The sequence below is a fragment of the Mobula birostris genome, chromosome 9 (genome assembly GCF_030028105.1).
Source record: "Mobula birostris isolate sMobBir1 chromosome 9, sMobBir1.hap1, whole genome shotgun sequence".
NCBI lineage: Eukaryota > Metazoa > Chordata > Chondrichthyes > Myliobatiformes > Myliobatidae > Mobula > Mobula birostris.
This window is the reverse complement of record NC_092378.1, coordinates 59,827,663-59,855,328: the sequence shown is the minus strand read 5'-3', so window position 1 is coordinate 59,855,328 and position 27,666 is coordinate 59,827,663. Positions and strand designations below refer to the sequence as shown.

General features: G+C 41.7%; 1 protein-coding gene across 4 annotated transcripts in view; it reads right to left on the bottom strand.

Annotated features, from left to right (window-relative positions):
• Positions 1-32: 32 nt before the first annotated feature.
• The window catches only part of LOC140202789 (uncharacterized), a 52,201-nt gene continuing 24,567 nt past the window's right edge, over positions 33-27,666 (bottom strand). For all 4 annotated transcript variants that reach the window (XM_072268128.1, XM_072268129.1, XM_072268130.1 and 1 more), the window contains 5 exons: positions 25,242-25,444; positions 23,133-23,205; positions 17,628-17,718; positions 8,997-9,094; positions 33-3,759 (listed from right to left, as the gene is read on the bottom strand). In XM_072268128.1, coding sequence (XP_072124229.1) covers positions 3,467-3,759; positions 8,997-9,094; positions 17,628-17,718; positions 23,133-23,205; positions 25,242-25,444 — 758 coding nt within the window. In that variant the 3' untranslated portion in view covers positions 33-3,466. The remainder of the gene's footprint in view (positions 3,760-8,996; positions 9,095-17,627; positions 17,719-23,132; positions 23,206-25,241; positions 25,445-27,666) is intronic.

Below are 27,666 nucleotides of genomic sequence, written 5' to 3'. Positions count from 1 at the left end.
TTTACGTCATTATATCAGAATCAGAATCAGGTTTATTATCACCAGCATGTTAACTTAGCAGCAGTGGTTCAATGCAATATATAATGTAGAAGAAAATAAATAAATTTACAGTATGTGATTGGAATAGATTAAAATTGTGCAAAAAACAGAAATAATTGTACATTAACAAAGTGAGCTAGTGTTCATGGGTTCAATGTCCATTTAAGAATCGGATGGCAGAGGGGAGAAGCTGTTCCTGAATCACTGAGTGTGTGCCTTCAGGCTTCTGTACCTCCTACTTGATGGTAACAGTGAGAAAAGGGCATGCCCTGGGTGCTGGAGGTCCGTAATAATGGACACTGCCTTTCTGAGACACCATTCCTTGAAGACGTTCTGGGTATTTAGTAGGCTAATACTCAAGATGGAGGCAACTAAATTTACAACCCTCTGCAGCTTCTTTCAGTCCTATGCAGTAGCCCCCCTCCACAGTGATGCAGCCTGTCAGAATGCTCTCCACGGTACATCTATAGAAGTTATATCAAGATATATTATTCTAGGACCAGCACATTAGTGCCTTCACAAAGAAGGCAACACAACACCTCTACTGTCTTAGAAGTTTGTGCAGATTCTACATGTCTTCTAAAACTCTGACAAAAACTTCTGTAGATGCACAGTGGAGAGTATCCTGACTAGTTGCCTCACAGCCTGATATGGAAACACCAAAGCCCACGAACAGAAAGTCTACAATAGAATGGTGGACTCAGCCCAGTCCATCACAGGCAAAGTCCTCCCCACCATGCAGAACATCTACAAGGAGCGCTGCCAAAAGAAAGCAGCATCCATTATCAAGGACCCCCATCATTCAGGCTATGCTCTGTTCCCACTACTACCATTGGGAAGAAGGTACAGGAACCCTTGGGTCCAAAAACCACCAGGTTCCGAGTCCTAAATCAGCATGGAAAACTTCATCCACTACAACCCTGAACTGATTCTACAACCTATGGATTCACTTTCAAGGACTATTCAACATTATTTACTTTTTTAAAAAATTTGCACATTGGTATTTCTCAGTATGCCTGCAGCTTTTCACTGATTCTATTGTATTTCTCTGTTCTACAGTGAATGCCTACAAGAAAATGAATCTCAAGGTGACATATATGTACTTTGACAATAAATTTACTTTGAACTCTTTTCTGGAAAGTGCGGTGTAATCCCATTCCTTTCATTGCCGATTTTACGCCCTTACATTTTTATACACACACAGTACATTTTGACAAGTTCAAGTTTTGAACTAATTGAAAGAGCATTTGAGTTATTTTTTACAATGATTAATATACTTAAGTACAGTAAACATAATTTACTTTATAGCAGGTAATAAAAAATCAACAGGAAGATCACAAAAAAATGAAGAATCAAAACAATGGAACAAAAAAAGCTGAAGGCATTCCAAAAACTATCCTGCTCAATTTGAAAGAAAGGTGCGCCTTTTGTACTGTACCTACTCAATTGCTGCTACGAAAGCAATACTTTTCCTTGATCATAAGATTATGTAAATTTACTCTAAATCTTCTTTAAAAATCTTAACATCTATATGCAAAGACATTAGATTGTTTTGTTCTGTATTGTCATGAAATAGTAACTCCTGACTGAATGAACCATAATTCACAATGCAGAAGAGCACTTGAATAAATTAGATCTTCAAAATTTATCCAATGCAAAACTGTTCTCATCAGAGCAGCAGCCTCAATGTGTGTGACAAGATAAAAACCAATAACCATAGTAGCATTAGTTTAGAATCTGAATGAAGGATTTCAGCCCTAGTGCCTGTTTATTCCCCTCCACTGATGCTGCCCAACTTGCTGAGTTCCTCCAGTATCTCATTCTCAGCATCTGCACAATCTCATTTATATTTTATGCCATTAAATACATGGATTATTGCAAACATTCCTCGCTGTAAAAAGATTCAGCCCAATCACACTGCAAGCAACCCATTCAGGTGTCCTGGAGATTAAAGTGCCTTAAGTCCTCTTGTTAGTGGGGCCATTTTGGAAGACGGCACATAGTTTTGGTCCTCTTAGCTAAAAATTAAGGTTTACATTAGCTTTGGAGACAGTCCAGAGGTGACCCATCACACTAACTTCTTGTATGAAAAGGGTTGGACAATTTGGCTCTGTATTCCTTGGAGTTTAAAAGAATGGGGATTGATCTTATTCAAACATACAAGAACCAAGGGGGCAGATGTTGATATGTTTCTACTAGCAGGAAAACCCTGCAAAAGGAAGCCTAACTGCAAAACAGAGTCAGTCACTTCAAACTAATGTTCCTACATGTTTCTTCTCACAGGGGATAGTGGATCTCTCCTGGGGAAGGCCAGAGCATTTTAAACAGTTACTGTACATAGAGCATTACAGCACAGAGCAGACTCTTCGGCCCATGATGTGTGCTGACCCTTTAACCTACTCCAAGATCAATCTAACCCTTCCCTCCTACATAGCACATCATTTTTCTGTCATCCCCGTGCCCTATCCAAGTTTCTGAAATATCCTTCTGTGAACTTCTATCACCACCCCTGCCAGAACATTTCATACACCCACCATTGTGTAAAAAAAGCTCTGAATTCCACTCTGTACTTTCCTCCAATCACATTAAAATCATGCCCCCTTGTACAGTATTAGCTATTTCTGCCCTGGAAAAACGTCTCTGGCTGTCTGCTAGATCTATGCCTCTTATCAATTGTGTACACCTCTATCATGTCACCACTCACCTCCTTTAAACTGGATAGAGATAATATTTAAAAGGTCAAGGAGTTGGGGAGGCCAGCATAGATCAGCCATGATCATAGTGGTTGGTGGTGCAGGCTTGAAGTGCTGAGTGGCCTACTCCTGTGTTCTTTAGGACACTTCTAAACTTGATGAACATTTCTGCTTTCCCTACACCTTCAGCAATGAGTTGCAGATTTCCCCATGTTTTGAGACACTTTTTTTTTTGGCAACTAGCCCTCTGAACCTAACACCAATGATCTTGTATGTATGGACCCTAATTCATAACTTCTAGATCTGACCCACTCGCTTTCCCCAGCAAGTCCCATTTCTGGGTCCTAAAGTAAAATGAGTGTAATTGAGTAGTGTGAATTCATTGGTTCAGCTAGAGCCTATTACTATTGTATCTCTCTTAAAATGTTTTTTTTCAATTATGTACATAGTAATTCAATGGCCACTCAATTTACAATTAAGAATTGATTAAATAATGAAATACTGACATATTTTCATTAGTGAAATTTATATATACATAAACATCAGTACCCTCAAGCAAGAAAATAATGTTAGCTACAAAAGACCAAGATGATACTTTCTATACTTCAGTATATATTGTAGAGGTAATAAAATATATGTGCTACCTGAGTGTTTTAAATAGTTGTAAATCAATCACATGAATCTAAATAACAACCAAAATGAATCAATAACATGGAAGAGAGACACACAGCAACTCATTTCACAAACTCATTCACTTTGTTGCGTTTTCTCAACTCCGTGATCCCATTATTTTCTGGCAAATCCTCCAGGGCTTCAAAGTCCCCCTCAGAGTCCTCTTCAGAGGTGCTGTCCGCAGACTCAGACTCATCGAGAAACGATGATGTAAACACTTTGCTGTTTATTGAATCACTGTCTTCTAATAAATCTTCCCCATTCTCCAGGAAGGTCTGATCTTCACTCAGCCGTGTCTCTTTTGCAGCATCCTGGATATACCCTTCGAATTTCTTAGAGATAGAAAGCATTTCCTCTAGGATGGGAAGAAAATGTTTAGATTAAAATTCTGAACAGGATTTTAAACTAATAATATTTACAAAACTACAATTACGTCTACGCTTACTCAATAAAGGTGTGTGTATAAGATGACAAGAGCGTTAGATATAGTTGACAGAGACTTTTCCCAAGACAGGATAATACCAAAGGGTGTAATTTTAAGGGAATTGGAGGGAAAAGTGAAGGGGGGTGGAATGTCAGAGGTACAGTAGCTTTTTTTCATAGAGCAATGGTTCCATGGAACATGCCACCAGGGTAGTGGTAGAGACAGTTACATCAGGATTTTCTAAGTCTCTTAGATATGCACATGGATGAAAGAAAATTAAAGGCTTATGTGTGACAGAGGGTTAAAATGCACTTGCCGAGTACGTTAAAAGGTCAGCACAACAGCCTGTACTGTTCTATGCCACAAGAGAAAACTTACTTTTTAAAATAATTTTGTTTCAAAATTTCCTATTTTTTTCTCATTTTCAAAAAGGTTAAAGATAACTGATTACCACCACAATTCAAGAACAAATTACATTGGTGTAGCAACTTTAAGATTAAAAATCCCAAGGAATTTTACCTGAGAATAATCAAGATTAATTTTCATACTTGTGAAACATAAGGGGAAGATGACAACATGCATGGTCAAAAAGATGTGTTTAAAGGAATGTGAATCAGGTTTATTATCACTAACATATGTTGAGAAATTTGTTGCTTTGCAGCAGCGTATAATGCAATTCATAAAAGAACTACAAGTTACAAGTTGATTAACCACATTGACGAAGGTAGAGCAGTAGATGTAGTGTATATGGATTTCAGCAAGGCATTTGACAAGGTTCCCCATGCAAGGCTTATTGAGAAAGTAAGGAGGCATGGGATCCAAGGGTACATAGCTTTATGCAGGGGTCCCCAACCTGTTTTGCACTGCAGACTGGCCGACCGGTGTGGGGGGGGGGGGTGTTGGTGGTGTCGGGTTGTCAATGGACAGAGTTGCAGTCAAATATGTTGTGTTTGCCCTGAGAAAGACTACAATGACCATGAAGCCTTGCGCGGGCACCAGTGCGCATGCGTGATCTGCCGATTCCACCCCCCCCCCCAGCCGCAAATCATTTTTGGCGATTCTGTTCGATTGGGGGGGGGGGGGGGGGGAGGGTTGGGGGTGGTTGTTAATCACAACCGGAATATAAGTGATAAGTGGCTAATACACTCAATTTCGTTTCTAAAAGGGTTTATCTAACAAATTTAATATTAAACACAGTGCATTTTTTCCTCACATGAATATAGTGATAAGTCAATTATCAGGGGAGCTTGAAGTAAGTGTTGAACGAACTTCCAGTAGAAGTGGTAGAGGCAGGTTCGATATTATCATTTAAAGAAAAATTGGATAGCTATATGGACAAAAAAGGAATGGAGGGTTATGGGCTGAGTGCAGGTCAGCAGGACTAGGTGAGAGTAGCGTTCGGCAAAGACTAGAAGGGCCGAGATCGCCTATTTCCGTGCTGTAATTGTTAATCAGTTATATAGGTCACTTATAAGTCAATAGCATCATAACATTTTAAGATACTAAACACACAGCACATATTTTCCCCGTATGAACATATAAAATAATTGCAACACACCAATATCACTGAATCAGTGGGAGCCCTGGCCTTGTTTCCCTGCAACAAGTCGGTCCCATCGAGGGGTGACGGGAGACAGCGATACTCGAAGGGGGTTCCTTATGTCCAGTCTATTCCGCAATTTAGTTTTCGTTGCATTCATTGCAGAGATACATTGGAAATGGAAGCAACTTTTTCAGTGCTTTCGTGGCTATCTCAGGATATTCAGCCTTGACTTTGATCCAGAATGCCGGCAGAGATGTTATGTCAAACATACTTTTCAGCCCGCCGTCATTTGCAAGCTCGAGGAGTTGATCTCCTTCCCGCGCTGACATGGATGACACGTGCGTAATGACCTCGCACGCGTTCAAGCTCAACGGTGACCGTGACAGGGAACGAGGATAGGTGCAGCTGACTCATATCGCCAAATCATATCGTTTCCTCGTGGCCTGGTAGCACGTGCTCTGCGGCCCGGTGGTTGGGGACCGCTGGCTTTGTGGATCCAGAACTGGCTTGCCCACAGAAGGCAAAGAGTGGTCGTAGACAAGTCATATTCTGCATGGAGGCCGGTGACCAGTGGTGTGCCTCAGGGATCTGTTCTGGGACCCCTACACTTTGTGATTTTTATAAATGACCTGGATAAGAAAGTGAAGGAACACACACAAAACACTGGTGGAATGCAGCAGGCCAAACAGCATCCATAGATAGTAAGAGTACTATCTCTTCTTTCAGTTAGTCCTGACGAAGGGTCTCGGACCGAAACGTCGACGGTGATTCTTCCTATGGATGCTGTCTGGCCTACTATGTTCCACCAGCATTTTGTGTGTTGCTTGAATTTCCACCATCTGCAGATTTCCTCGTGTTTGCGATTTTGAAGGAAGTGGAGGGATGGGTTAGTAAATTTGCTGATGACACAAGGTTGGAGGTGTTGTGGATAGCGTGGAGGGCTGTCAGAGGTTACAGCGGGACATTGATAGGATGCAAAACTGGGCTGAGATGTGGCGGATGGAGTTCACCCAGATAAGTGTGAAGTGGTTCATTTTGGTAGATCAAATATGATGACAGAATATAGTATTAATGGCAAGACTCTTGGCAGTGTGGAGGATTAGAGGGATTTTGGGGTCCGAGTCCATAGGACACTCAAAGCTGCTGCGCAGGTCGACTCTGTGGTTAAGAAAGCATATGGTGCACTGGCCTTCATCAATTGTGGGATTGAGTTTAGGAGCCGAGAGGTAATGTTGCAGCTATATAGGACCCTGGTCAGACCCCACTTGGAGTACTGCACTCAGTTCTGGTCGCCTCACTACAGGAAGGATGTGGAAACTATAGAAAGGATGCAGAGGAGATTTACAAGGATGTTGCCTGGATTGGGGAGCATGCCTTATGAGAATAGGTTGAGTGAACTCGGCCTTTTTTCCTTGGAGCGACGGAGGATGAGAGGTGACCTGACAGAGGTGTATAAGATGACAAGAGGCATTGATTCTGTGGATAGTCAGAGGCTTTTTCCCAGGGCTGAAATGGCTAGCACGAGGGGGCACCGTTTTAAGGTGCTTGGAAGCAGGTACAGAGGTGGTGTCAGGGGCACATTTCTTTTTTAAACGCAGAGAATGGTGAGTGCGTGGAATGGGCTGCTGGAAACAGTGGTGGAGCCGGATATGATAGGGTCCTTTAAGAGACTCCTGGACAGGTACGTGGAGCTCAGAAAAATAGAGGGCTATGGGTAACCCTAGGTAATTTCTAAGGTAAGGGCATGTTCAGCACAGCTTTGTCTGAAGGGCCTGTATTGTGCTGTAGGTTTTCTATGTTCTTTCTATGTTCTACTATAAAACACATATACAGTGCCTATAAGAAGTATTCACCTACCTTGGAAATTTTCATGTTCTATTGCTTTACAACATTGAATCAAAGTGGATTTAATTTGGCTTTTTTGACAATGATCAACAAAAAAAAACCTCTTCCGTAGCAAAGTGAAAACAAATTTCTTCAAATTGGTTGAAACTTATTATAATTATTAAACACAAAATAATTGATTGCATAATTACTCACCCCTTCAAGTCTGTATTTAGTAGATGCACCTTTGACAGCAATTACAACCTTGAGTCTACATGGATAGGTCTCTGTCAGCTTTGCACATTTGGATACTACAATTTTCCCTATTCTTCTTTACAAAACTGTTCAAGTTCTGTCAGATTACATGGGGATCGAGAGTAAACAGTCTTTTTCAATTCCAGCCACAAATTTTCAATGGGAATGAGTTCTGGACTCTTGACTTGCCACTCCAGGACATTAACTTTGTTGTTTTTAAGCCATTCCTGCGTAGCTTCGGCTTTATGCTTGGAATCATTGTCTTGCAGCAAAACAAATCTCCCATGACATAGTTCTCTTGCAGACTGCACAGGTTTTCCTCCAGGATTTTCTTTCATTTTGCTTCATGATCCTCCCAGGGCCTGCTGCAGTGAAGCACCCCCACAGCATGATGCAGCCACCACCATGCTTCACAGTAGAGATGGTGTGTTTTTGATAATTTATGGTGTTTGGCATATGCCAAACATAGCATTTAGTCTGATGGCCCAAAGCTCAATTGTGGTTTCATCAGACCACAAAACCTTCTTCTAGCTGACTTCAGAGAGTCCCACGTGCCTTCTGGCAAGCTCCAGCCGAGACTTCATGTGAGGTTTTTTTTCCAACAGTGGTTTTCTCTTTGCCACTCTCCCATAAAGCTGTGACTGCTGAAGCACCCGAGCAACAGTTGTTGTATACACAGTCGCTTCCATCTCAGCCACTGAAACTTGTAACTCCTCCAGAATTGTCATAGGTCTCTTGGTGGCCTCCCTCACTAGTCCCCTTCTTGCACAGTCACTCAGTTTTTGAGGACAGCCTGCTCTAGGCAGATTTACGGCGGTGCCATATTATTTCCATTTCTTGATGATTGCCAACTATACTCCAAGGGATATTCAGTGATTTGGAAATGTTCTTGTATCCATCTTCTGACTTGTGCTTTTCAATAATCTTTTTGCGGAGTTGCTTGGAGTGTTCTTTAGTCTTTATGGTGTAATTTTCGCCAGGATACTGACTCATGAGCAGTGGGACCTTCCAGATACAGGTGTATTTTTACTACAATCAAATTAAACACCTTGACTGCACACAGGTGATCTCCATTTAACTAACAGTGTGACTTCTAAAACCAATTGGCTGCACCAGTGATGATATGGTGTGTCATAGTAAAGGGGGTGAATACTTATGCAATCAATTATTTTGTTTTATATTTGTAATTAATTTCGATCACTTTGTAGAGATCTGTTTTCACTTTGACACAAAAGAGACTTTTTCTATTGATCAGTGTCAAGAAAAGCCAAATTAAATCCACTGTGATTCAGTGCTATAGAACAATAAAAACAAGAAAACTTCCAAAGGAGGAGAATACTTTTTATAGGCACTGTACGTAAGTTAAATAAGTCATGCAAAAAGACAGCAAGTATAGTGAGGTAGTGTTCACGGGTTGGTTCATTGTCTGGGTTAATCAGAGAAGGGGAAGCAAACACTACCATGTTTATGCTAACAGCAGCAAACTTGAAACGATTTATCATCCCAAAGCTTTACAATATATACACACACACAACAATAATTTTACCATCAATATCAGGTTCCTGCCTCTCTTTTATCAGTTTTCTTATTTCCTGAAGCTGTATCGCAATTTCATTCTTCTGCCCAGAAGCAACAGCGTTGACACTGTAGTGAATTCAAAACCACAAAACCTACAGTTACATTTAAGCACGGCAAAATATAATCACCTGCATATGTTGTTCAGAGTGAAGCCAGGGAGCAAATTATTCATTATCTTTATCAATAAAATTAAACACAAGAATCATAGGTTATAGTGGTACAGGCTGGACCACAATGAAATACCTATAGACAGTACTAACAGACAGTACCAAATTAACTGCATGTGAATGAGGTTGTGGTATTTACTTACTAGTTACTAACACTGTGCTAAACTTAGTAGGAATAAAAAAGCCAGCACATTCACAGGTAAATGCATTTTTTAATGGCATTGCTCAGTCACCAGCACACAACATCAATGAACCACCTGGCCCTCAATATTAACTATTACATGCACTCCTTTATAACTCCACACACAAAATGCTAGACGAACTCACCAGGACAGGCAGAATCTATGGAAGGAAATAAACAGGCGATGTTTCAGAATCACTTACATTTACTCCTTCCTAACTTGTTGGCAAGGTATTGTTTTAACATTTTCTGCCCAACTGTTCTTTTTGAATGGCATATATGAGTTTGGTGTATTGCCTGATGATCTCTTGAAATCAGTATTTATAACTCTGCCAAAAATTCCTGGAACTATTGACTGTGAAAATTATAGAACAATCAGTCTTATGGGTCACATAATAAAGATTTTGTTGAGAATTGTTCGGAGTCATATTAAAAACAAGTTAAGGCCAGAAACTCCTAAACTGCAATATGGGTTTATTGAGGATAGAGGAACTAGGAACGCAATTTTCATACAATGAATGCTTTCAGAAAGAGCAAATGAATATCAAAGTGATGTCTTTTTACGTTTTATTGATTTCACTAAAGCATTCGACAAAGTGCAACATGAAAAATTATTTCAAATTCTCACTAAACTAAACATTGACGGAAGGGACCAACAACTGCTTCAAAATTTATATTGGAATCAAACGGTGGCGGTAAAAATTGATGATAATATAAGCAGTTGGACTAAAATCCAAACAGGAGTTAGACAGGGATGCGTCGCCTCATCGGAATTATTTAATATCTATAGTGAAATGATTCTCAGAGAAATAGAAGACCTAGATGGGATAAAAATCGGAGGTGTTAACATCAACAATATAAGATATGCAGACGATACCACCCTAATAGCAAGTGCTGCAGAAGACCTACAAATCCTCCTAGACAAAGTAGTACAAACAAGTGCAGATTTTGGTCTAACCATCAACTATAATAAAAAACAAATGTATGGTAATATCAAAACAGCAGGATACTCCCAACTACCAATTGTACATCGGTAACCAAGAGATTGAACAGAAGACCAGCTTTAATTACCTTGGCAGCCTTATATCACAAGATGCTAGAAGTAAAGTAGAAATAAAAAGAAGAATTGCCATTGCCAAACCAACTTCCAAAAAATGAAACCCATTTTTACCAACAGACACATTTCTATGACAACAAGGCTTAGGCTACTAAAATGTTACATCTGGTCAATCTCCCTGTATGCTTCCTAACATGGACCATAACACTAAAACTCCAAAGAAACTTAGAAGCAACAGAAATGTGGTTTCTCAGAAGAATGCTGAAAATATCATATACAGGTAGGGTAACTAATGAGGCAGTACTCCAACGTGCCTATACAAAAAAGATCTTTAATGAGAACATTAAATGAGAGGAAAGCTAAATTCTTGGGCCATGTCATCAGAAAGGGAGAAATAGAATGCCTTACATTACAAGGCCATATGCCCGGGAAATGCGGAAGAGGAAGGCAAAGAAGAAAATATACGGACACTGTGAAAGAGCTAACAGATCTAAGTGTGCGAGATATCATTGACGCTGTGAGGGATCGTTCAGTGTGGAGAGCCATGATCACCCAAGCATGTAACGCTCAAGGCACATGAAGAAGCCGTCCAACTGTTAGCTTTCTCTCAATTATTTTTCCAATCTTTATTTCCTTATTTTTATCATTAATTTATAATCCTGATTTTAATTCATGCATTTGTCAATCACTGACTCAACAGCCTCACTTCTTCGTGTCTGTACTTTTATGCGTAGTAGTCTTAGAAGTAGCACAAAATTTTAGTACAAAAATGATACCTGGACGCCAAGGATTAAAAATTAGACCATAAGACCGTAAGATTTAGGAGCGGAAGTAAGTCATTTGGTCTATTGAGTCTGCTCTGCCATTCAATCATGGGCTGATCCACTTCATCCAATCATCCCCATTCCCCTGCTTTCACCCCATACCCTTTGATGCCCTGGCTCATCAAGAACCTATTTCTGCCTTAAATGCACCCAATGACTTGGCCTCCACAGCTGCTCCTGGCAACAAATTCCACAGATTTACCACCCTCTGACTAAAGTAATTTCTCCGCATCTCAGTTCTAAAAGGACGTCCTTCAATCCTGAGTCATGCTCTCTTGTCCTAGAATCCCCTACCATGGGAAATAACTTCGCCATACCAAATCTGTTCAGGCCTCTTAACATTTGGAATGTTTCTATGAGATCCCCTCTCATTCTCCTGAATTCCAGGGAATATAGCCCAAGAGCTGCCAGACATTCCTCATACGGTAAACCTCTCATTCCTGAAATCATTCTCATGAATCATCTCTGAACCTTCTCCAATGTCAGTATATCCTTTCTAAAATAAGGAGCCCAAAACTGCACATAATACTCCAAGTGTGGTCTCACGAGTGCCTTACAGAGCCTCAACATCACATCCTGACTCTTATATTCTATACCTCTAGAAATGAATGCCAACATTGCATTCACCTTCTTCACAACTGACTCAACCGGGAGGTTAATCTTTAGGGTATCTTGCACAAGGACTCCCAAGTCCTTTTGCATCTCTGCATTTTGAATTCTCTTCCCATCTAAATAATAGTCTGCCTATTTATTTCTTCCACCAAAGTGCATGACCATACACTTTCCAACATTGTACTTCATTTACCACTTCTTTGTCCATTCCCCTAAACTATCTAAGTCTCCCTGCAGGCTCTCTGTTTCCTCAATACTACCCGCTCTTCCACCTATCTTTGTATCATGGGCAAATTTTGCCACAAATCCCTTAATACCATAGTCCAAGTCATTGATATACATTGTAAAAATTAACGGTCCCAACACCAACCCCTGTGGAACTCCACTGGTAACCGGCAGCCAGCCAGAATAGGATCCCTTTATTCCCACTCTCTGTTTTCTGCCAACCAGCCAATGCTCCACCCACGCTAGTAACTTCCCTGTAATTCCATGGGCTCTTATCTTGCTAAGCAGCCTCATGTGCGGCACCTTGTAAAAGGCCTTCTGAAAATCCAAGTACAGGTGTCCCCCGCTTTTCGAACGTTCGCTTTACAAAACCTCACTGTTACGAAAGGCCTACATTAGTACCCTGTTTTCGCTTTCAGAAGGTGTTTTCACTGTTACGAAAAAAAAAAGCAGCGCGCGATAAAAGGCAGCGCGCGCCCCGAGCAGCCGCTCTCCCCCGGATTCGGAACAACATTCTCGCTGGCATTGCTTAAACACGAGCCTGTGAGCAGCCATTTGCAAGATGAGTTCTAAGGTATCGGAAAAGCCTAAAAGAGCTCGTAAGGGTGTTACACTTAGCGTAAAACTAGACATAATTAAGCGTTTTGACCGTGGTGAACGAAGTAAGGACAATGTGAGTTTGGCTCGTGTAAGCCGAAAAACATGATGTTGAAGAGGTTTTGGCATCCCATGACCAAGAACTGACAGATGAACAGCTGATGCAATTGGAAGAAAAAAGGATAACAATCAAAACCGAATGAGTAATGATACAGTACGACTTTAATTTTGAAAGGGTACGTTGGTTTAGGGGATATTTGCAGGATGGTTTGAGTTCTTACAAAGAACTGTGTGATAGAAAAATGCGCGAGGCTCAGCAGTCAAGTAACCCTTCCACATCAGCCACAGCAGACGATGAACCTCGACCTTCGACATCAAGGCAGGCAGAGATAGAAGAAGATGAGCTGCCTGCTCTAAGGAAACAGACGACCAGATGACACCCCAGTGTTCCACCACCACAACACCCAGGCCACGGACAGATACCGATTCGCGGAGAATGCAACGGTAGCCGGGAGGCACACAGCACATCTTTAAGAAAAAAGCCGAAATAAACAAGCTAATTAATTAGGTGCCACCGACACGTAATTGTCGGCCCAGATCAGACACGACGCAATTGGAAATCTTAACTGATCTGGACCGACAATTACGTGGTGGCACCTAATTAATTAGCTTGTTTACTTCGGCTTTTTTCTTAAAGATGTGCTGTGTGCCTCCCGGCTACCGCTGCATTCCTGCATGCCTCGCGGCAATGTATCGCTCGGCGGCCTGGAGGGTGGGGGCCACTGCACCATCCCAGCCTGCGACGACACAGTCTAACACACCATCCTCAATGTGCTCTGCGCTGTCCCGATTCCAGTAAGTGATACTACACTGTACATACATTATTTCTACTTTATATCGGCTGTGTATTTTTACGTGTTATTTGGTATGATTTGGCAGCTTCATAGCTTAAAGGTTACTGGAGAGAGTGTTTTTGCCAACAGCACTTGTGTGAGATTTTCTGCCGATGGCGCTTGCGTGAGATTTTCGCTACGGAGAACAATTCAGTAACCATTGTGGAAAAGTATTTCTACTTTATATAGGCTGTGTATTTATCATATCATTCCTGCTTTTACTATATGTTACTGTTATTTTAGGTTTTATGTGTTATTTGGCATGATTTGGTAGGTTGCTTTTGGGTCTGCGAATGCTCACAAAATTTTCCCAAATAAATAAATGGTAAATGCTTCTTCGCTTTACGACATTTCGGCTTATGAACCGTTTCATAGGAACGCTCGATCTTCAGATGGCGGGGGAAACCTGTACACCTCGTCTACTTCATCTCCTTTGTCTACCCTGCTTGTAATTTCCTCAAAGAACTGCAGTAGGTTTCAGGAAACCATGCTGGCTTTGGCCTATCTTGTCATGTGCCTCCAGGTACACTGTAATCTCATCTCTAACAAGCGACTTCAACAACTTCCCTACTACTGATGTCAGGCTAACAGGTCTATAGTTTCCTTTCTGCTACCTCCCACCCTTCTTAAATAGCAGAGTAACATTTGTAATTTTCCAGTCATCCGGTACAATGCCAGAATCTATCGATTCTTGAAAGATCATCCAATCTCTCCAGCTACTTCCTTCAGAACCCAAGAGTGCATTCCATCAGGTCCAGGAGATTTATCCACCCTCAGACTACTAAGCGTCCTGAGCACCTTCTCAGTCGTAATTTTCACTACACAAACCTCACTTCCCTGACCCTCTTGAATATCCGGTATACTGCAGACGTCTTCCACTGTGAAGACTGATGCAAAATACACATTCAGTTCCTCTGCCATTTCTGCATCTCTCATTACAATATCTCCAGTGTCATTTTGTATTGGTCCTATATCTACCCTCGACTCTCTTTTACCCTTTATATACTTAAAAAAGCTTTTCATATCTTCTTTGATATTAGTCGCCAGCTTCCTCTCATAATTCATCTTTTCCTTCTAAATGACCTTCTTAGTTTCCTTCTGCAAGTTTTTAAAAACTCCTCAATCCTCTATCTTCCCACTACCTCTGGCTTCCTTGTATGCCCTCTCTTTTACTTTTACTTTGGCTCTGACTTCATTTGTCAGCCTCGGTAGTGTCTTTTTTCCCTTTGAAAATTTCTTCTTATTTGGAATATATCTGTCTTGCACTTCCCTCATTTTTTGCAGAAACTCCAGCCATTGCTGCTCTGCTGTCCTTCCTGCAAATGTCCCTTTCCAGTCAACTTCAACCAGTTCCCTTCTCATGCCATTGTAATTTCCTTTATTCCACTGAAATACGGACACATTAGATTTTATTTTTTCCCTCTCAAATTTCAAAGTGAACTCGATCATATTATGATCACTGTTCCCTAAAGGTTCCTTTACCTTAAGCTCTCTTATCACCTCCAGATCATTGCACAACACCCAATCCAGCACAGCCGATCCCCTAGTAGACTCAACAAGTTGTTCTAAAAAGCCATCCCTTAAGATATTCCACAAATTCTCTCTCTTGAGGTCCAGTACTGGCCTGGTTTTCCCAATCCACTTTCATGCTAAAAATCCCCAACAATTAACATGACATTGCCTTTCCGATATGACTTTTCTATCTCCTGCTGTAATCTGTAATCCACATCCCGGCTTCTGTTTGGAGGCCTGTATACAACTGCCATTAGGATCCTCTTACCCTTGCCATTTCTTAACACCCAGAGACTCTTTTTTTTTCTTAGAATCCATAAAAGCTATATTTCTTGTAACTTCGATCACCAAGGTTTGATTAGGATATTAAATGGAAACTAATTTGCAGATGTATTAGGCAGATTTAAGGACCTCCTAATTAGGCACAAAGATGAAAGAAAAATGGAGGGCTATGTAAGAGGGAAGTGTTAAATTGATATTAAGAGTAGGTTAAAAGATTGGCACATCATGGACGAAAGGCCTGTATTGTGCTGTAATTTTCTATGTTCTGTGATGCATGAATAGAAACAATTTCCGCTGAGTGGTGAGTGATATGGCGGGGCGTGAAGTGCACAGTTGTGCAGCGGTGGTTAGCATACCTCTATTACCCTGGTTCAATTCCACCGCTGTCTACAAGGGGTTTTTACATTCTCCCATGACCCCGTGGGTTCCTTCTGGGTGCTCCACTTTCCTGACACATTCCAAAGATGAGCAGGTTAGTAGGTTAATTGGATATTTTGGGGTAATTGGTGTCACGGGCTCATTAGGCCACGCTGAATCAATCAATAAATAAACAAATATCAGAAAACCTGCATAAAAAGAACGGTAGAAATTCTGGAACTCTTCCACCAGGGACAATTGATGCTAGCCAGTTTTAAAGCTATTAATCTCATGTTTAAAATTGTTGTTAAGCAATGAACAGTGAATCTATTGTACTGGGAGTGCCGGTGCTGTAAGAGATCAAGGAGTTAGGAACGGAAACAGGTATTTGTTTCACAGTTCCCTCTAAGAGGTGACACACAGTCAGATAAGTAATGGCAAGATGGCAACGCGACTACTCGCAGTAGCTTCTACAGGGTCAACAGTAAGCGCCATCATTCTTCTTAAATCTACTTCTAATGATTGCAAGATACTGCTGTACATTAAGAACTTAAAAGGACTGCAGATCTACGCCATCAGCGAGTTGCTCACTGGCAGAAATAATGAAGGAGCAGTGCAACGTGCTGCTGCCCGAGTTGATGGAGACTTAAAATGAATTTGCGAGTGGCTGTCACAGTCGCTTTTCTGGAGATCACAAGACCCCTTTGGACATTGTTAATGTGGCATGCTCCAAGTTCGATTCGCTGATTGATTGGATGAGGGCAGGGGTGGTTGGCAGGGCAGTTCCCTAGCCTTGGATGTAGCGACCACTAGGCCCGAAGCCTCGGTGTTGCCTGCTTGCAGCTGCTGGAGTGAGGAGATGAAGCCATTGCACTTCACCGGGGGCAGTGTGGCATGGCGTCCAGAATGAAGTCGTTACTGCCTTCCCAGGGTTTTGCTCAGCAAAAGACAAGCTCTGTTGTGGTCGACTGCAGATTTTTTGGTGGTATTCAATGGACTCGGGGCTCAACTGCAGGGCAGCTTGCTTTTTAGCCGCCAGGGAACAGGCATCCGAGCCGTCGTGCTCTGCTGGGGGCAACGCAATGCAATTGTGATCAACTGAAGATTTCAATTGGACTGAGGAGTCTGAACTAGATACATAAATATTTGTCTGGTTGTATTTTTACTAATAGTCTGTATGTGAGGAGTGGGCCTCTAAACTGTGGTATTACCTAGCGGGCGTTGGGGCCAGTTGAGAGATGATAACAGTGGGCTGGAGAGGTCTGGACTATATAAATGCATATTCTGTATCATTGTATTTTTACTAATATTCTACACGTACCTGTATATGAAGGGACTGGGCCCCAAGCTGTGGTATCGCTGAGTGGGCATCGGGGCCGGTTGAGAGATCATAACAGTGGGCTGGAGAGGTTTGGATTATATACGTGCATATTCTGCATCGTTGTAATTTTACTAATGTTCTACATGTGCTGTGGGTGTTTGGGCAGGTCTGCATATATCGGTGGGATGGGGTTCTGGAATATATATATGCATATTCCGCAATGCTGTATTTTACTGGTTTGTTCACTTGTATATGCGAGGACTGGGCATCAAGCTACGGTCGTGGGTGGGGTGCGGGGCGAGGGCCTTTGGGGCTCTTTTATTCTGTGAATGTGTGTGACTATTGGTAAAGTGTTTTTAGCACCTTGACCTTGGAGTGATGCTGTGTCATTTGGCTGTATTCATGAATATTCATATATGGTTGAATGACAATTAAACTTGAATTGAATGGAATAATCAACCTCAGCAAGGAAGCAGCTGCAGTAGTCAGTGAAGAGGATCAAAACAAGATTCAATTCACAAGCTCAAAATAACACTTGGCACAAGAAGAATGAACAGCAACAATAACTTACCAACTGGTGAGTGGATCCAGCTCTTTCACTAACGAGTCCAGCATTTTCTCAGTCTGTGCCAAACGCACCTCCAGCTCAGAAAGCTGATTTTCTAGTACAAATAAAGTATCTCATTACCTACATTGCTCTGAGTGCAAGTACTATTTTATAACTCTTAACACTGTTAGAAGCATTCTCATTTCAAGTCAGGCCAAGTACTGATGATCAACTCCGAAGAAATGTGTACTATCTGGGTTAATGCTTTGGTGCAGTATTGAAAAAGATCCAGTTCTCTTCCCCAAAAGTGTTAATTCTTGGAACATATACAGGAGAATGCGATTGAGAGGCAGAACAAATCAGCCATCGTGGAATGGCAGAGTAGACTCAATGAGCCTAAAGTTCTAATTGTGATCCTATGTCTTATGTTCACTAACAAGAACAGCTTACATTATCCATACCAATTACCCTCCAAAGGCTTTTGACTTCAAACTCTGCAGTGCCAAGTGTAAGGGGGGGGGGGGGGATCTCACTGAGACCTATCAAATATTGAAAGATCTAGAAAAAATGAATGTGGAGAGGATTTTCCTATGGTCTAGGAGCAGAGGCCACAGCCTCACAATAGGAGCTGAGGAGAAACTTCTTGATCCAGAGGGTGGCCATCAGGAAGAAGGTACAGGAGCCTCAGGACCCACACCACCACATTCAGGAACAGCTATTATCCCTCAACCATCAGATTCTTGAACCAGAGGGGATAACTTCACTCAAAGGCAATCATCCCATCACTGAACTGTGCCCACAACCTTTAGACTCACTTTCAAGGAGTCACCTCATGTTCCTGATATTTATTGCCTATTTATTTATTCAAAGTACATTTATTATCAAAGTATATATACTTTATACAGCTTTGAGATTCATCTCCTAGCAGGCAGCTACAAAACAAAGAAACCCAAAAGAACCCATTTAAAAAAAGACCAAACAACTGAGATACAGAAAGGAAAAAAGGACAAATGATGCAAATAACATTCTGAAATCCACAAGGAGTCCAAAATCCATAGCTCAGCGCAGAGCAACATGCTGAACTGGCCTGTCCCTCACCTTAGGACCCGTTTTTAATCTGGCCCAGCACCTGAATCGACATCCAAACACAGGTTTCAGTGGCCTCGATATGCTCTGGCACCTAGACCCCACCATCGCGATTCGGCCTATACCCGACTTTTCTAATTTGACCCAGCACTTAAATCTTCGTCCAAACATTGGGTTTAGTCGCCTCGATATGCTCTTGTGCCTGGACCTCGCTATCTCAATTCGGCCTGTACCCGATCTTTCCAATTCGGCACAGCACTGAAATCGCCACCCAAACAGCAGGTTCACTCGCGTCGTTATGCTCTGGAGCCTGGACCCCCCGCCTCGATTCAGCCTGTGCCCGACCTTTACGATTTGGCCCAGCACGTAAATCTTCGTCCAAAAAAATGGGTTCAATTGCTTTGGTACACTCTGGTGCCTTGACCTTGCAGCCTCAATTCAACCTGTACCCAACCTTTCCAATTTGGTATGGTACTTAAAGCAAATGAACCATAGATCTTCCTCACACTCAGCGATGGGCCCGCTATCTTGCCTCCGTTCTGCCACATCAAATTGCCTCCAAGTCCAAAGGGAAGTTACAGACTATTGCTTGTGATTTGTCAGAAAAAGAGTAATTAACAAAGTACTTGTTTTGTTTGCCAGCAGCCAGAGGTCACTGAGATTCATCAGTGCCATCTTAAACTGGATATATCAGATGTTATTATTTTTATTCTTTCTTTCTTCTTGTATTTACAGTTTATTGTCTTTTACACATTGGTAGTTTGTCCCTCCTGATGGGTGCAGTCCTTCATTGATTCTATTGTTTCTTGTACTTATTGTGAATGCAAAATGATGAATCTCAGGGTTGTATATGGTGACACATATGTACTTTGAACTTTGGTGAATCTGTGGAATTCTTCACCAAAGAGGCTGTGGAGGCCAAGTCATTGAGTATATTTAAAGTGGTGGTTGATATGTTACAGGGAGAAGGCAGGGGAATGGGGGGGGGGGGGGGCGGTTGAAAGGGATAATAAATCAGCTGTGATGGAATGGTATAGTAGACTCAGTGGGTCAAATGGCCTAATTTTGCTCCAAAGTTTTATGGTCCAATGTGGGGCAGGGGAATACAGGAGATGCAAAGGTCCACCCCCCACCCACTTTGCAATATCCAATAACTCTGCCTGGGATGTATACATATGTTTCTAGAGGTATAATTCATTTATTTAATACATACCTTCAAAAGCAATCATTTAAAATCGAACACATACCACCACTTCCACAGTGGCAGTAAACAGCCTCCAACCTGATGGCATGAACATCAATTTCTCCAAGTTCGAGTAATTTTCCTCCTTCCCCTTCCTTCTTCAATTTCCCACTCTGGCTCCCCTCTTATCTCTTCTCTCCCAACCTGCCTATCACTTCTCCCTGGTGCCCCTCCTCCTTCCCTTTCTCCGATGATCCACTCTCCTCTCCCATCATATTCCTTCTTCTCCAGCCATTAACTTTTTCCACTTATCAGCTCCCAGTTTCCTACTTCATCCCCTCCTCCCCAAAAACCTTATTCTGCCTCCTTCCCCCTTCTTTTCCTGTCCTGAAGGGTCTTGGCCCAAAATGTTCTCTGTTTATTCATTTCTATACATGACCCACTGAGTTCCTCCAGCATTTTGTGTGTGTTGCTTTGTGTTTATGATTAAATAGAAGGTTTCAAGTTTCTATTCCAGTGACTATGACAAAAATGATATAGATTAACAATCTGGAAGAAGGGACCGAGTATATTGTATCTAAGTTTGCTGATGATACTAAATTCAGTGGAAAAGCAAATTGTGCAGAAGGTACAGAGAGTCTGCAGAGAGAAACGGATAAGTTAAGTGAGTGGGCAAGGGTCTGGCAGATGGCGTACAATGTTGGTAATTGCGAGGTCATCCACTTTGGAAGGAAAAATGAAAGAGCAGATTATTATTTAAATGGTAAAAATTTGCAGTATGCTGCTGTGCAGAGGGATGTGAGAGTGCTTGTGCATGAATCACAAAAGGTTGGTTTGCAGGTGCAGCGGGCTATCAGGAAGGCAAATGGAATGTTGGTCTTCATTGCTAGAGGGATTGAATTTAAGAGCAGGGAGGTTATGCTGCAACTGTACAGAGTTCTGGTGAGGCCACACCTGGAGTACTGCGTGCAGTTCTGATCTCCTTACTTGAGGAAGGATATACTGGCTTTGCGGAGGAGGTTCACCGGGTTGATTCCAGAGATGAGGGGGTTAGACTGTGAGGAGAGATTGAGTCATCTGGGTCTGTACTCGGTGGAATTCAGAAGAATGAGGGGAGATCTTATAGAAACATATAAAATTATTCAACTAATAGATAATAGACAACAGGTGCAGGAAAAGGCCATTCAGCCCTTCGAGCCAGCACCACCATTCACTGTGATCATGGCTGATCATCCACAATCAGTATCCATTTCCTGCCTTATCCCCATAACCTTTGATTCCACTATCATTAAGAGCTCTATCCATCTCTTTCTTGAAAGCATCCAGAGACTTGGCCTCCACTGCCTTCTGGGGCAGAGCATTCCATATATCCACCATTCTCTGGGTGAAAAAGTTTTTCTTCAACTCTGTTCTAAACGGCCTACTCCTTATTCTTAAACTGTGGCCTCTGGTTCTGGACTCACCCATCAGCGGGAACATGCTTCCTGCCTGCAGCGTGTCCAATCCCTTAATAATCTTACATGTTTCAATAAGATCCCCTCTCAGCCTTCTAAATTCCAGAGTATAAAAGCCCAGTCGCTCCAATCTTTCGACATATGACAGTCCTGCCATCCCGGGAATTAACCTTGTGAACCTACGCTACACTCCCTCAATAGCAAGAATATCCTTCCTCAACGCAAACAACAGGAATTCTGCAGATGCTGGAAATTCAAGCAACACACATCAAAGACGAAGGGTCTCGGCCTGAAACGTCAACTGCACCTCTTCCTAGAGATGCTGCCTGGCCTGCTGCGTTCACCAGCAACTTTGATGTGTGTTGCATATCCTTCCTCAAATTTGGAGACCAAAACTACACACAGTACTCCAGGTGTGGCCTCATCAGGGCCCTGTACAACTGCAGAAGGACCTCTTTGCTCTTATACTCAATTCCTCTTGTTATGAAGGCCAGCATGCCATTAGCTTTCTTCACTGCCTGCTGTACTTGCATGCTTGCTTTGTGACTGATGTACAAGAACACCTGGATCTCGTTGTACTTCCCCTTTTCCTAACTTGACTCCATTTAGATAATAATCTGCCTTCCTGTTCTTACCACCAAGCCTGTCACCCAGCCTGTCCAAGTCACCCTGCATTCTCATAACATCCTCCTCACATTTCACACTGCCACCCAGCTTTGTGTCATCGGCAAATTTGCTAATGTTACTTTTAATTCCCTCATCTAAATCATTAATATATATTGTAAACAGCTGCAGTCCCAGCACTGAACCCTGCGGTACCCCACTGGTCACCGCCTGCCATTCCGAAAGGGACCCATTAATCGCTACTCTTTGTTTCCTATCAGCCAGACAATTTTCAATCCATTCACTTTGCCCCCAATACCATGTGCCCTAATTTTGCCCACTAATTTCCTATGTGGGACTTTATCAAAGGCTTTCTGAAAGTCCAGGTACACTACATCCACTGGCTCTCCTTTGTCCATTTTCACAGTTACATCCTCAAAAAATTCCAGAAGATTAGTCAAGCACGATTTCCCCTTCGTAAATCCATGCTGACTCATACCGATCCTGTTACTGCTATCCAGATGTGTTGTAATTTCATCTTTTATAATTGACTCCAGCATCTTTCCCACCACCGACGTCAGGCTAACCGGTCTATAATTCCTTGTTTTCTCTCTTCCTCCCTTCTTCAAGAGAGGGACAATATTAGCCACCCTCCAATCCACAGGAACTGATGCTGAATCTATAGATTAAGATTGAGGCAGGAAAGTTGTTTCCACTGGTAGATGAGACTAGAACCAGGGGACATAGACTCAAGATTCAGGAGAGTAGATTTAGGATGGAGAAGAGGAGGAACTACTTTTCCCAGAGAGTGGTGAATCTGTGAAATTCTCTGCCCAATGAAGCAGTGGAGGCTACCTCAGTAAATATATTAAAGACAAGGTTGGATAGATTTTTGCATATTGGGGGAATTGAGGGTTATGGGGAAAAGGCAGGTAGGTGGAGATGAGTCCATGGCCAGATCAGCCATGATCTTATTGAATGGCGGAGCAGGCTCGATGGGCCAGATGGCCTGTTCCTGCTCCTATTCTTGGGTTCTTACATCCAAGTCAGGGCAATACATGACTTGAAGAATTTGGGCGGTGATTGTGCATTTGCAATTATTATTTATCACAACCTTCTAAAATTCTCAACTTTGATTAACACATGAGATATTTATCCATTACTCAATATAAAATTACCAGCATCAAGAACTTAGACAGGTACCTGTAGTTTTCTTTTTATCTTCAACCTGTTTCTTTTTTTCATTATTTAATTTTTCATTTTCTTTGAACTTTACCTAAAAATGCAGGAAAAAAACAACATAAACAGTGGTTGATAGTAGTTCTATGAAAGTTTTTTAAAAACCAGATCAATAGATGTTTGATTATCATAAGCAGTAAATTCTAAATTCCATTATCTATAAAATGTGGGCTGATTACCAAAGATTCAGATTTATTTATCACAGGTACATCAAAACATACAGTGAAATGGCAAAAGCATGCATCCTTGCTGATAACCAAGTGCAACGCCGTTACATGAGATCTCAAGTGAAGGTTCATAGATGTACTCAGAAGACCCAATGCATGCTTTGAAGTGGAATCCCCCTGGTGTCTAGGTCAACCTCTATTTCTCAAGTTATATCACTAGAAAATGATAAACTGATCATCTACCTCATTACTTATTACTATGTCTAGCCTAGCTACATGCGACCACACTTGATGGGCAAATTAGTATATTAATAGTCAGATATTCCTTCTTTTAACAGTGCGGATTACTTTATTTGAAAACTATTTTCAACGTCCAGTACAGGAAATTAAACAATACCAATCAGAAACATTCATAGGAAGATATGGCTAAAGGGTAAAAATGTTTATGTGTTCATCTTTAAATCCTCTCTGTACTACAGCAAAATTTTAAACCTTTTCAGGATCAATATCTCTACAGAAAGTAGGCATTCTCTGATAGGCACAGTAGTGTAGCGGTTAGCATAACCCATTACAGCACCCGCAATTGCAATCTAGCTTTAATTCCTGCCAATGTCTGCAAGGAGTTTGTACGTTCTACCTGTGACCACCTGGGTTTCCACTAGGTGCTCCAATTTCCTCCCACATTCCAAAGACATACAGGTTAGGGTTAGTAAGTTGTGGGTTTACAATACTGGCACCGGTTGCATGGCAACTCTTGCGTGCTTCCCCCACCCAGCGCGATCCTCGGAATGTGTTGGCCATTGACGCATAACAACGCATTTTGCTGGTACTTCAATGTACGTGTGAAAAATAAAACTAATTTTTATGCACTTTTACACCACTTGTTTGAGTTGTGGTTATAAGACTAGGGCCAGATACTTTAAGAAGTCGTAAAGAGCATTTTTAGCACATTGGCCTTCATAAATTAATGTATTGGGTACAGGATTGGGATGTTACGCTGAAGTTGTACAAGATGTTGGTGAGGCCTAATTTGGAGTATTATGTGCAGTTCAGGTCACCTACCTACAGGAAAGATATTAAAAGATTGAAAGAGTGCAGAGAAAATTTACAAGAATGTTGCTGGACTGAATTATAGGGAAACGTCGAATATGTTAGGACTTCATTGCCTACAGTGTAGGAGAATAGGGGGAGATTATATTAAAAGAGATATACAAAATTATGAGGGGTATAGATAGGGTAAATGTAATCAACCTTTTTCCACTGAAGTTAGGTGAAATTAGAACTAGGGATTATGGGTTAAGAGTGAAAGGTGAAATGTTTAAGGGCAACATAAGGGGGATTTATGTAATTGAATAATTCCGCATTAAGAAACTGCTATCAATCTTGGCGATAATGAAGCTAGCAAAATGTCATTAAATTATTTCACTCATGTCCTTCAGGAAAGGAATCTGCAGTTTCCACCCAGTCGGACTTACGAGTAGCTTCATACCCACTGTAAGCTGGCTGATTTTTTAAATGTTTTCTGAATTGGCCTGGCAAGGGACTGAGTTCAAAGGCATTTAGATATAACCAATACATAGTGGCCCAGCCAGCAATGGCCTCTTAATGAATGAATAAAAACAAAACCTTGACAAATTTTAAACACAAGAGATTCTGCAAATACTGGAAACCCAGACCAACACACGTAAAATGCTGGAGGAGCTTAGCAGGTCAGCCAGTATCCATGGAAAGAAATAAAGAGTTGACATTTTGGGCCGAGACCCTTCGTCAGAAACTGAAATGTCAATTCTTCACTCCTTTCCATAGATGCTGCCTGACCTGCTGAGTTTCTCCAGCATTTTGGGTGTCCTACCTTGGCAAATTCAGTGTCAAAGTTTCCAGTTTTGTGTACTAGCACTGCACTTACCTGCATGAGTTTGTAAACAGCGTACGCACCTATGCCTATTGCATAAAGCGGCAAAAACTGGAAAATGAACCCTCTGTTTCTGCCTCGAGCCATGTCAGCATTTAATTCTTTCTGATTTCTCATATGCTGCACCCTGAGATTAGGTTGTCCTTTGGGACCATTTGATTCGGAGTTCGTGTGCAGCAGGTGGTCTCTTCCAGAACCTGTATTGTCAATCAAATGAAGAGATTTTTAATAAAACAAATCCAGTCACCATTACACAATACTCCATACTCTGAATGATACCAAACATAGAACAAACCAAACTCAGTCCTACAATGCACACGATAACTATTTAAAACACAAATGAGAGAGTGGATGTGATAAGGATCTCTCCTGTACCCTAGGACCACAGGGTACAGCCTCAGAATACAACGATGTCCCTTTAGAACAGAAATGAGAAGGAATTTCTTTAGCCAGAAGATAGTGAATCTGTGGTATTCATTTGCACAGACAACTGTGCAGGCCAAGTCATTGCATATATTTAAAGCGGAGCTTAATAGGTTTCAATAAGTAAGTGCACCAAAGGTTAAGGGGAGAAGGCAGGAGAATGGATTTGAGAGGGATAATAAATCGGCTGTGATCAGAAGGTAGAGTACACTTAATGGGCTGAATGGCCTAGCCCTGCTACTATGTCTTATGGTTATACAGAAGAAAATTCGCCACTCTTAAAATTCTAATGCTTTATTGTAAAAAAAAAAGCAAAAACTGAGATTTCATTGAAACAAAGGGTGCTTTAGCCTCCATTGTATCCAACAGATCTTTGAGGAGCAGTGCCTCAGAAAGGTGGCGTCCGTTACTAAATACCCCCATCACCCAGGACATGCCCTCTTCTCATTGTTACCATCAGGAAGGAGGTACAGAAGCCTCCAAGGGGATGAAGGACTAAATTTATTTTTGCCCCTTCTAGAACCACTCTACAACATAGCATGTCATTCACCAGGCCTTGACACACCTAGACAAAAAGGACACTTATGTCAGAATGCGGTTTCTGGATTTCAGTTTGGCATTCAATAGGCTGAGTGGCCTACATCTGCTCCCATGTCTTATGGTCTTATTCAACACGATCGACCCATGGACTTTGGTGAATAAACTCCTACTCCTCGGTCTCGATACATCACTGCACATCTGGGCCTTGAACCTCCTAAAAAACAGACCTCAGATACTCAGGGTGCACAACTGCTTCTCCTTCCCCACCATCCTCGACACCGGGGTGCCCCCCAGAGCTGTGTGCTGAGCCAATTTCTGTACACTCTGCTCACACAGTACTGCAGCCAAACATCTGAGTAATCACATTGTCAAGTTCACTGATGACACGACATAGTGGGGCTCACCAACAACGATGAGACAACCTAGAGAAGGTGGAGGAGCTCGAGGCCAGGCGCCAGACAAATAATATTTTATTCAAAGTCAACAAGGGAGAAGATTATCGACTTCAGTAGAACTCCCAATGCTCACACCCATTCACATTGGCGGCACAACAGTGGAAACTGCCAGCAGTTTCAGACCCCTGCACATCTCGCACAATCTCTTTGTTCCAAAACACATTCTATACAAGCAGGAAATCTCACCAATGCGTCTATTTTCTGAGACTGAAGAGAGCTGGACTATGCATATCAAAACTCACATCATTCTACAGATGTTGTAGCAGACAGCATCCTAGCAAGCTGCATTACTGCATGGTACAGAAACTGCACTGTGACAGACAGGAAGGCTCTATAGTGGGTAGTCAAAACTGCCCAACACATCACCGGCACCAGCCTACCCATACATTCATGAAAGGTGCCAGAAAAGGGGCAGTGATATTATCTACCCTGCTCATGGCTGTTTGTCCCAATCCCTTCAGGGAGAAGGCTACATAGCATCCACTCAAAAATAGCTATTTTCCCCATGCAGCAAGTCTGATCAACAACCCCACCCTTCCACACCCCAATCACCACAACTTTATCATTTCCTGTCAGTCACCTTATGCACAGACACTCTTGTGCCTAATGTCACTTTATGGACATACAATCAATGTATATAAGCTATCATATGTATTTATATTTATTGTGTATTTTCTCTCATGTGCTTTTAACTTATTTTGTTTTTTTTTCTTGTGCTGCATCAGATCTGGAGTAACAATTATTATGTTCTACTTTACGCTTGTGTACTGGAAATGACATTAAGCAATCTTGAATCTTCTGCAGAGGTTATGCAAAACAGGAAATGCAAAAGCAAAGCTAACAGCAAAATCTATATTAACACTGAAAAAGAAAAAGGACAAATGCTTTAAAGAGAAAACTTTAACGGGGTTGAGGATAAGGCAGAAAATTTTGATTAAGAGAACAGATTTTCAGAGAATGACTGAATTTCAAGTACGTTTACCAAAAATTTCAACAAATCT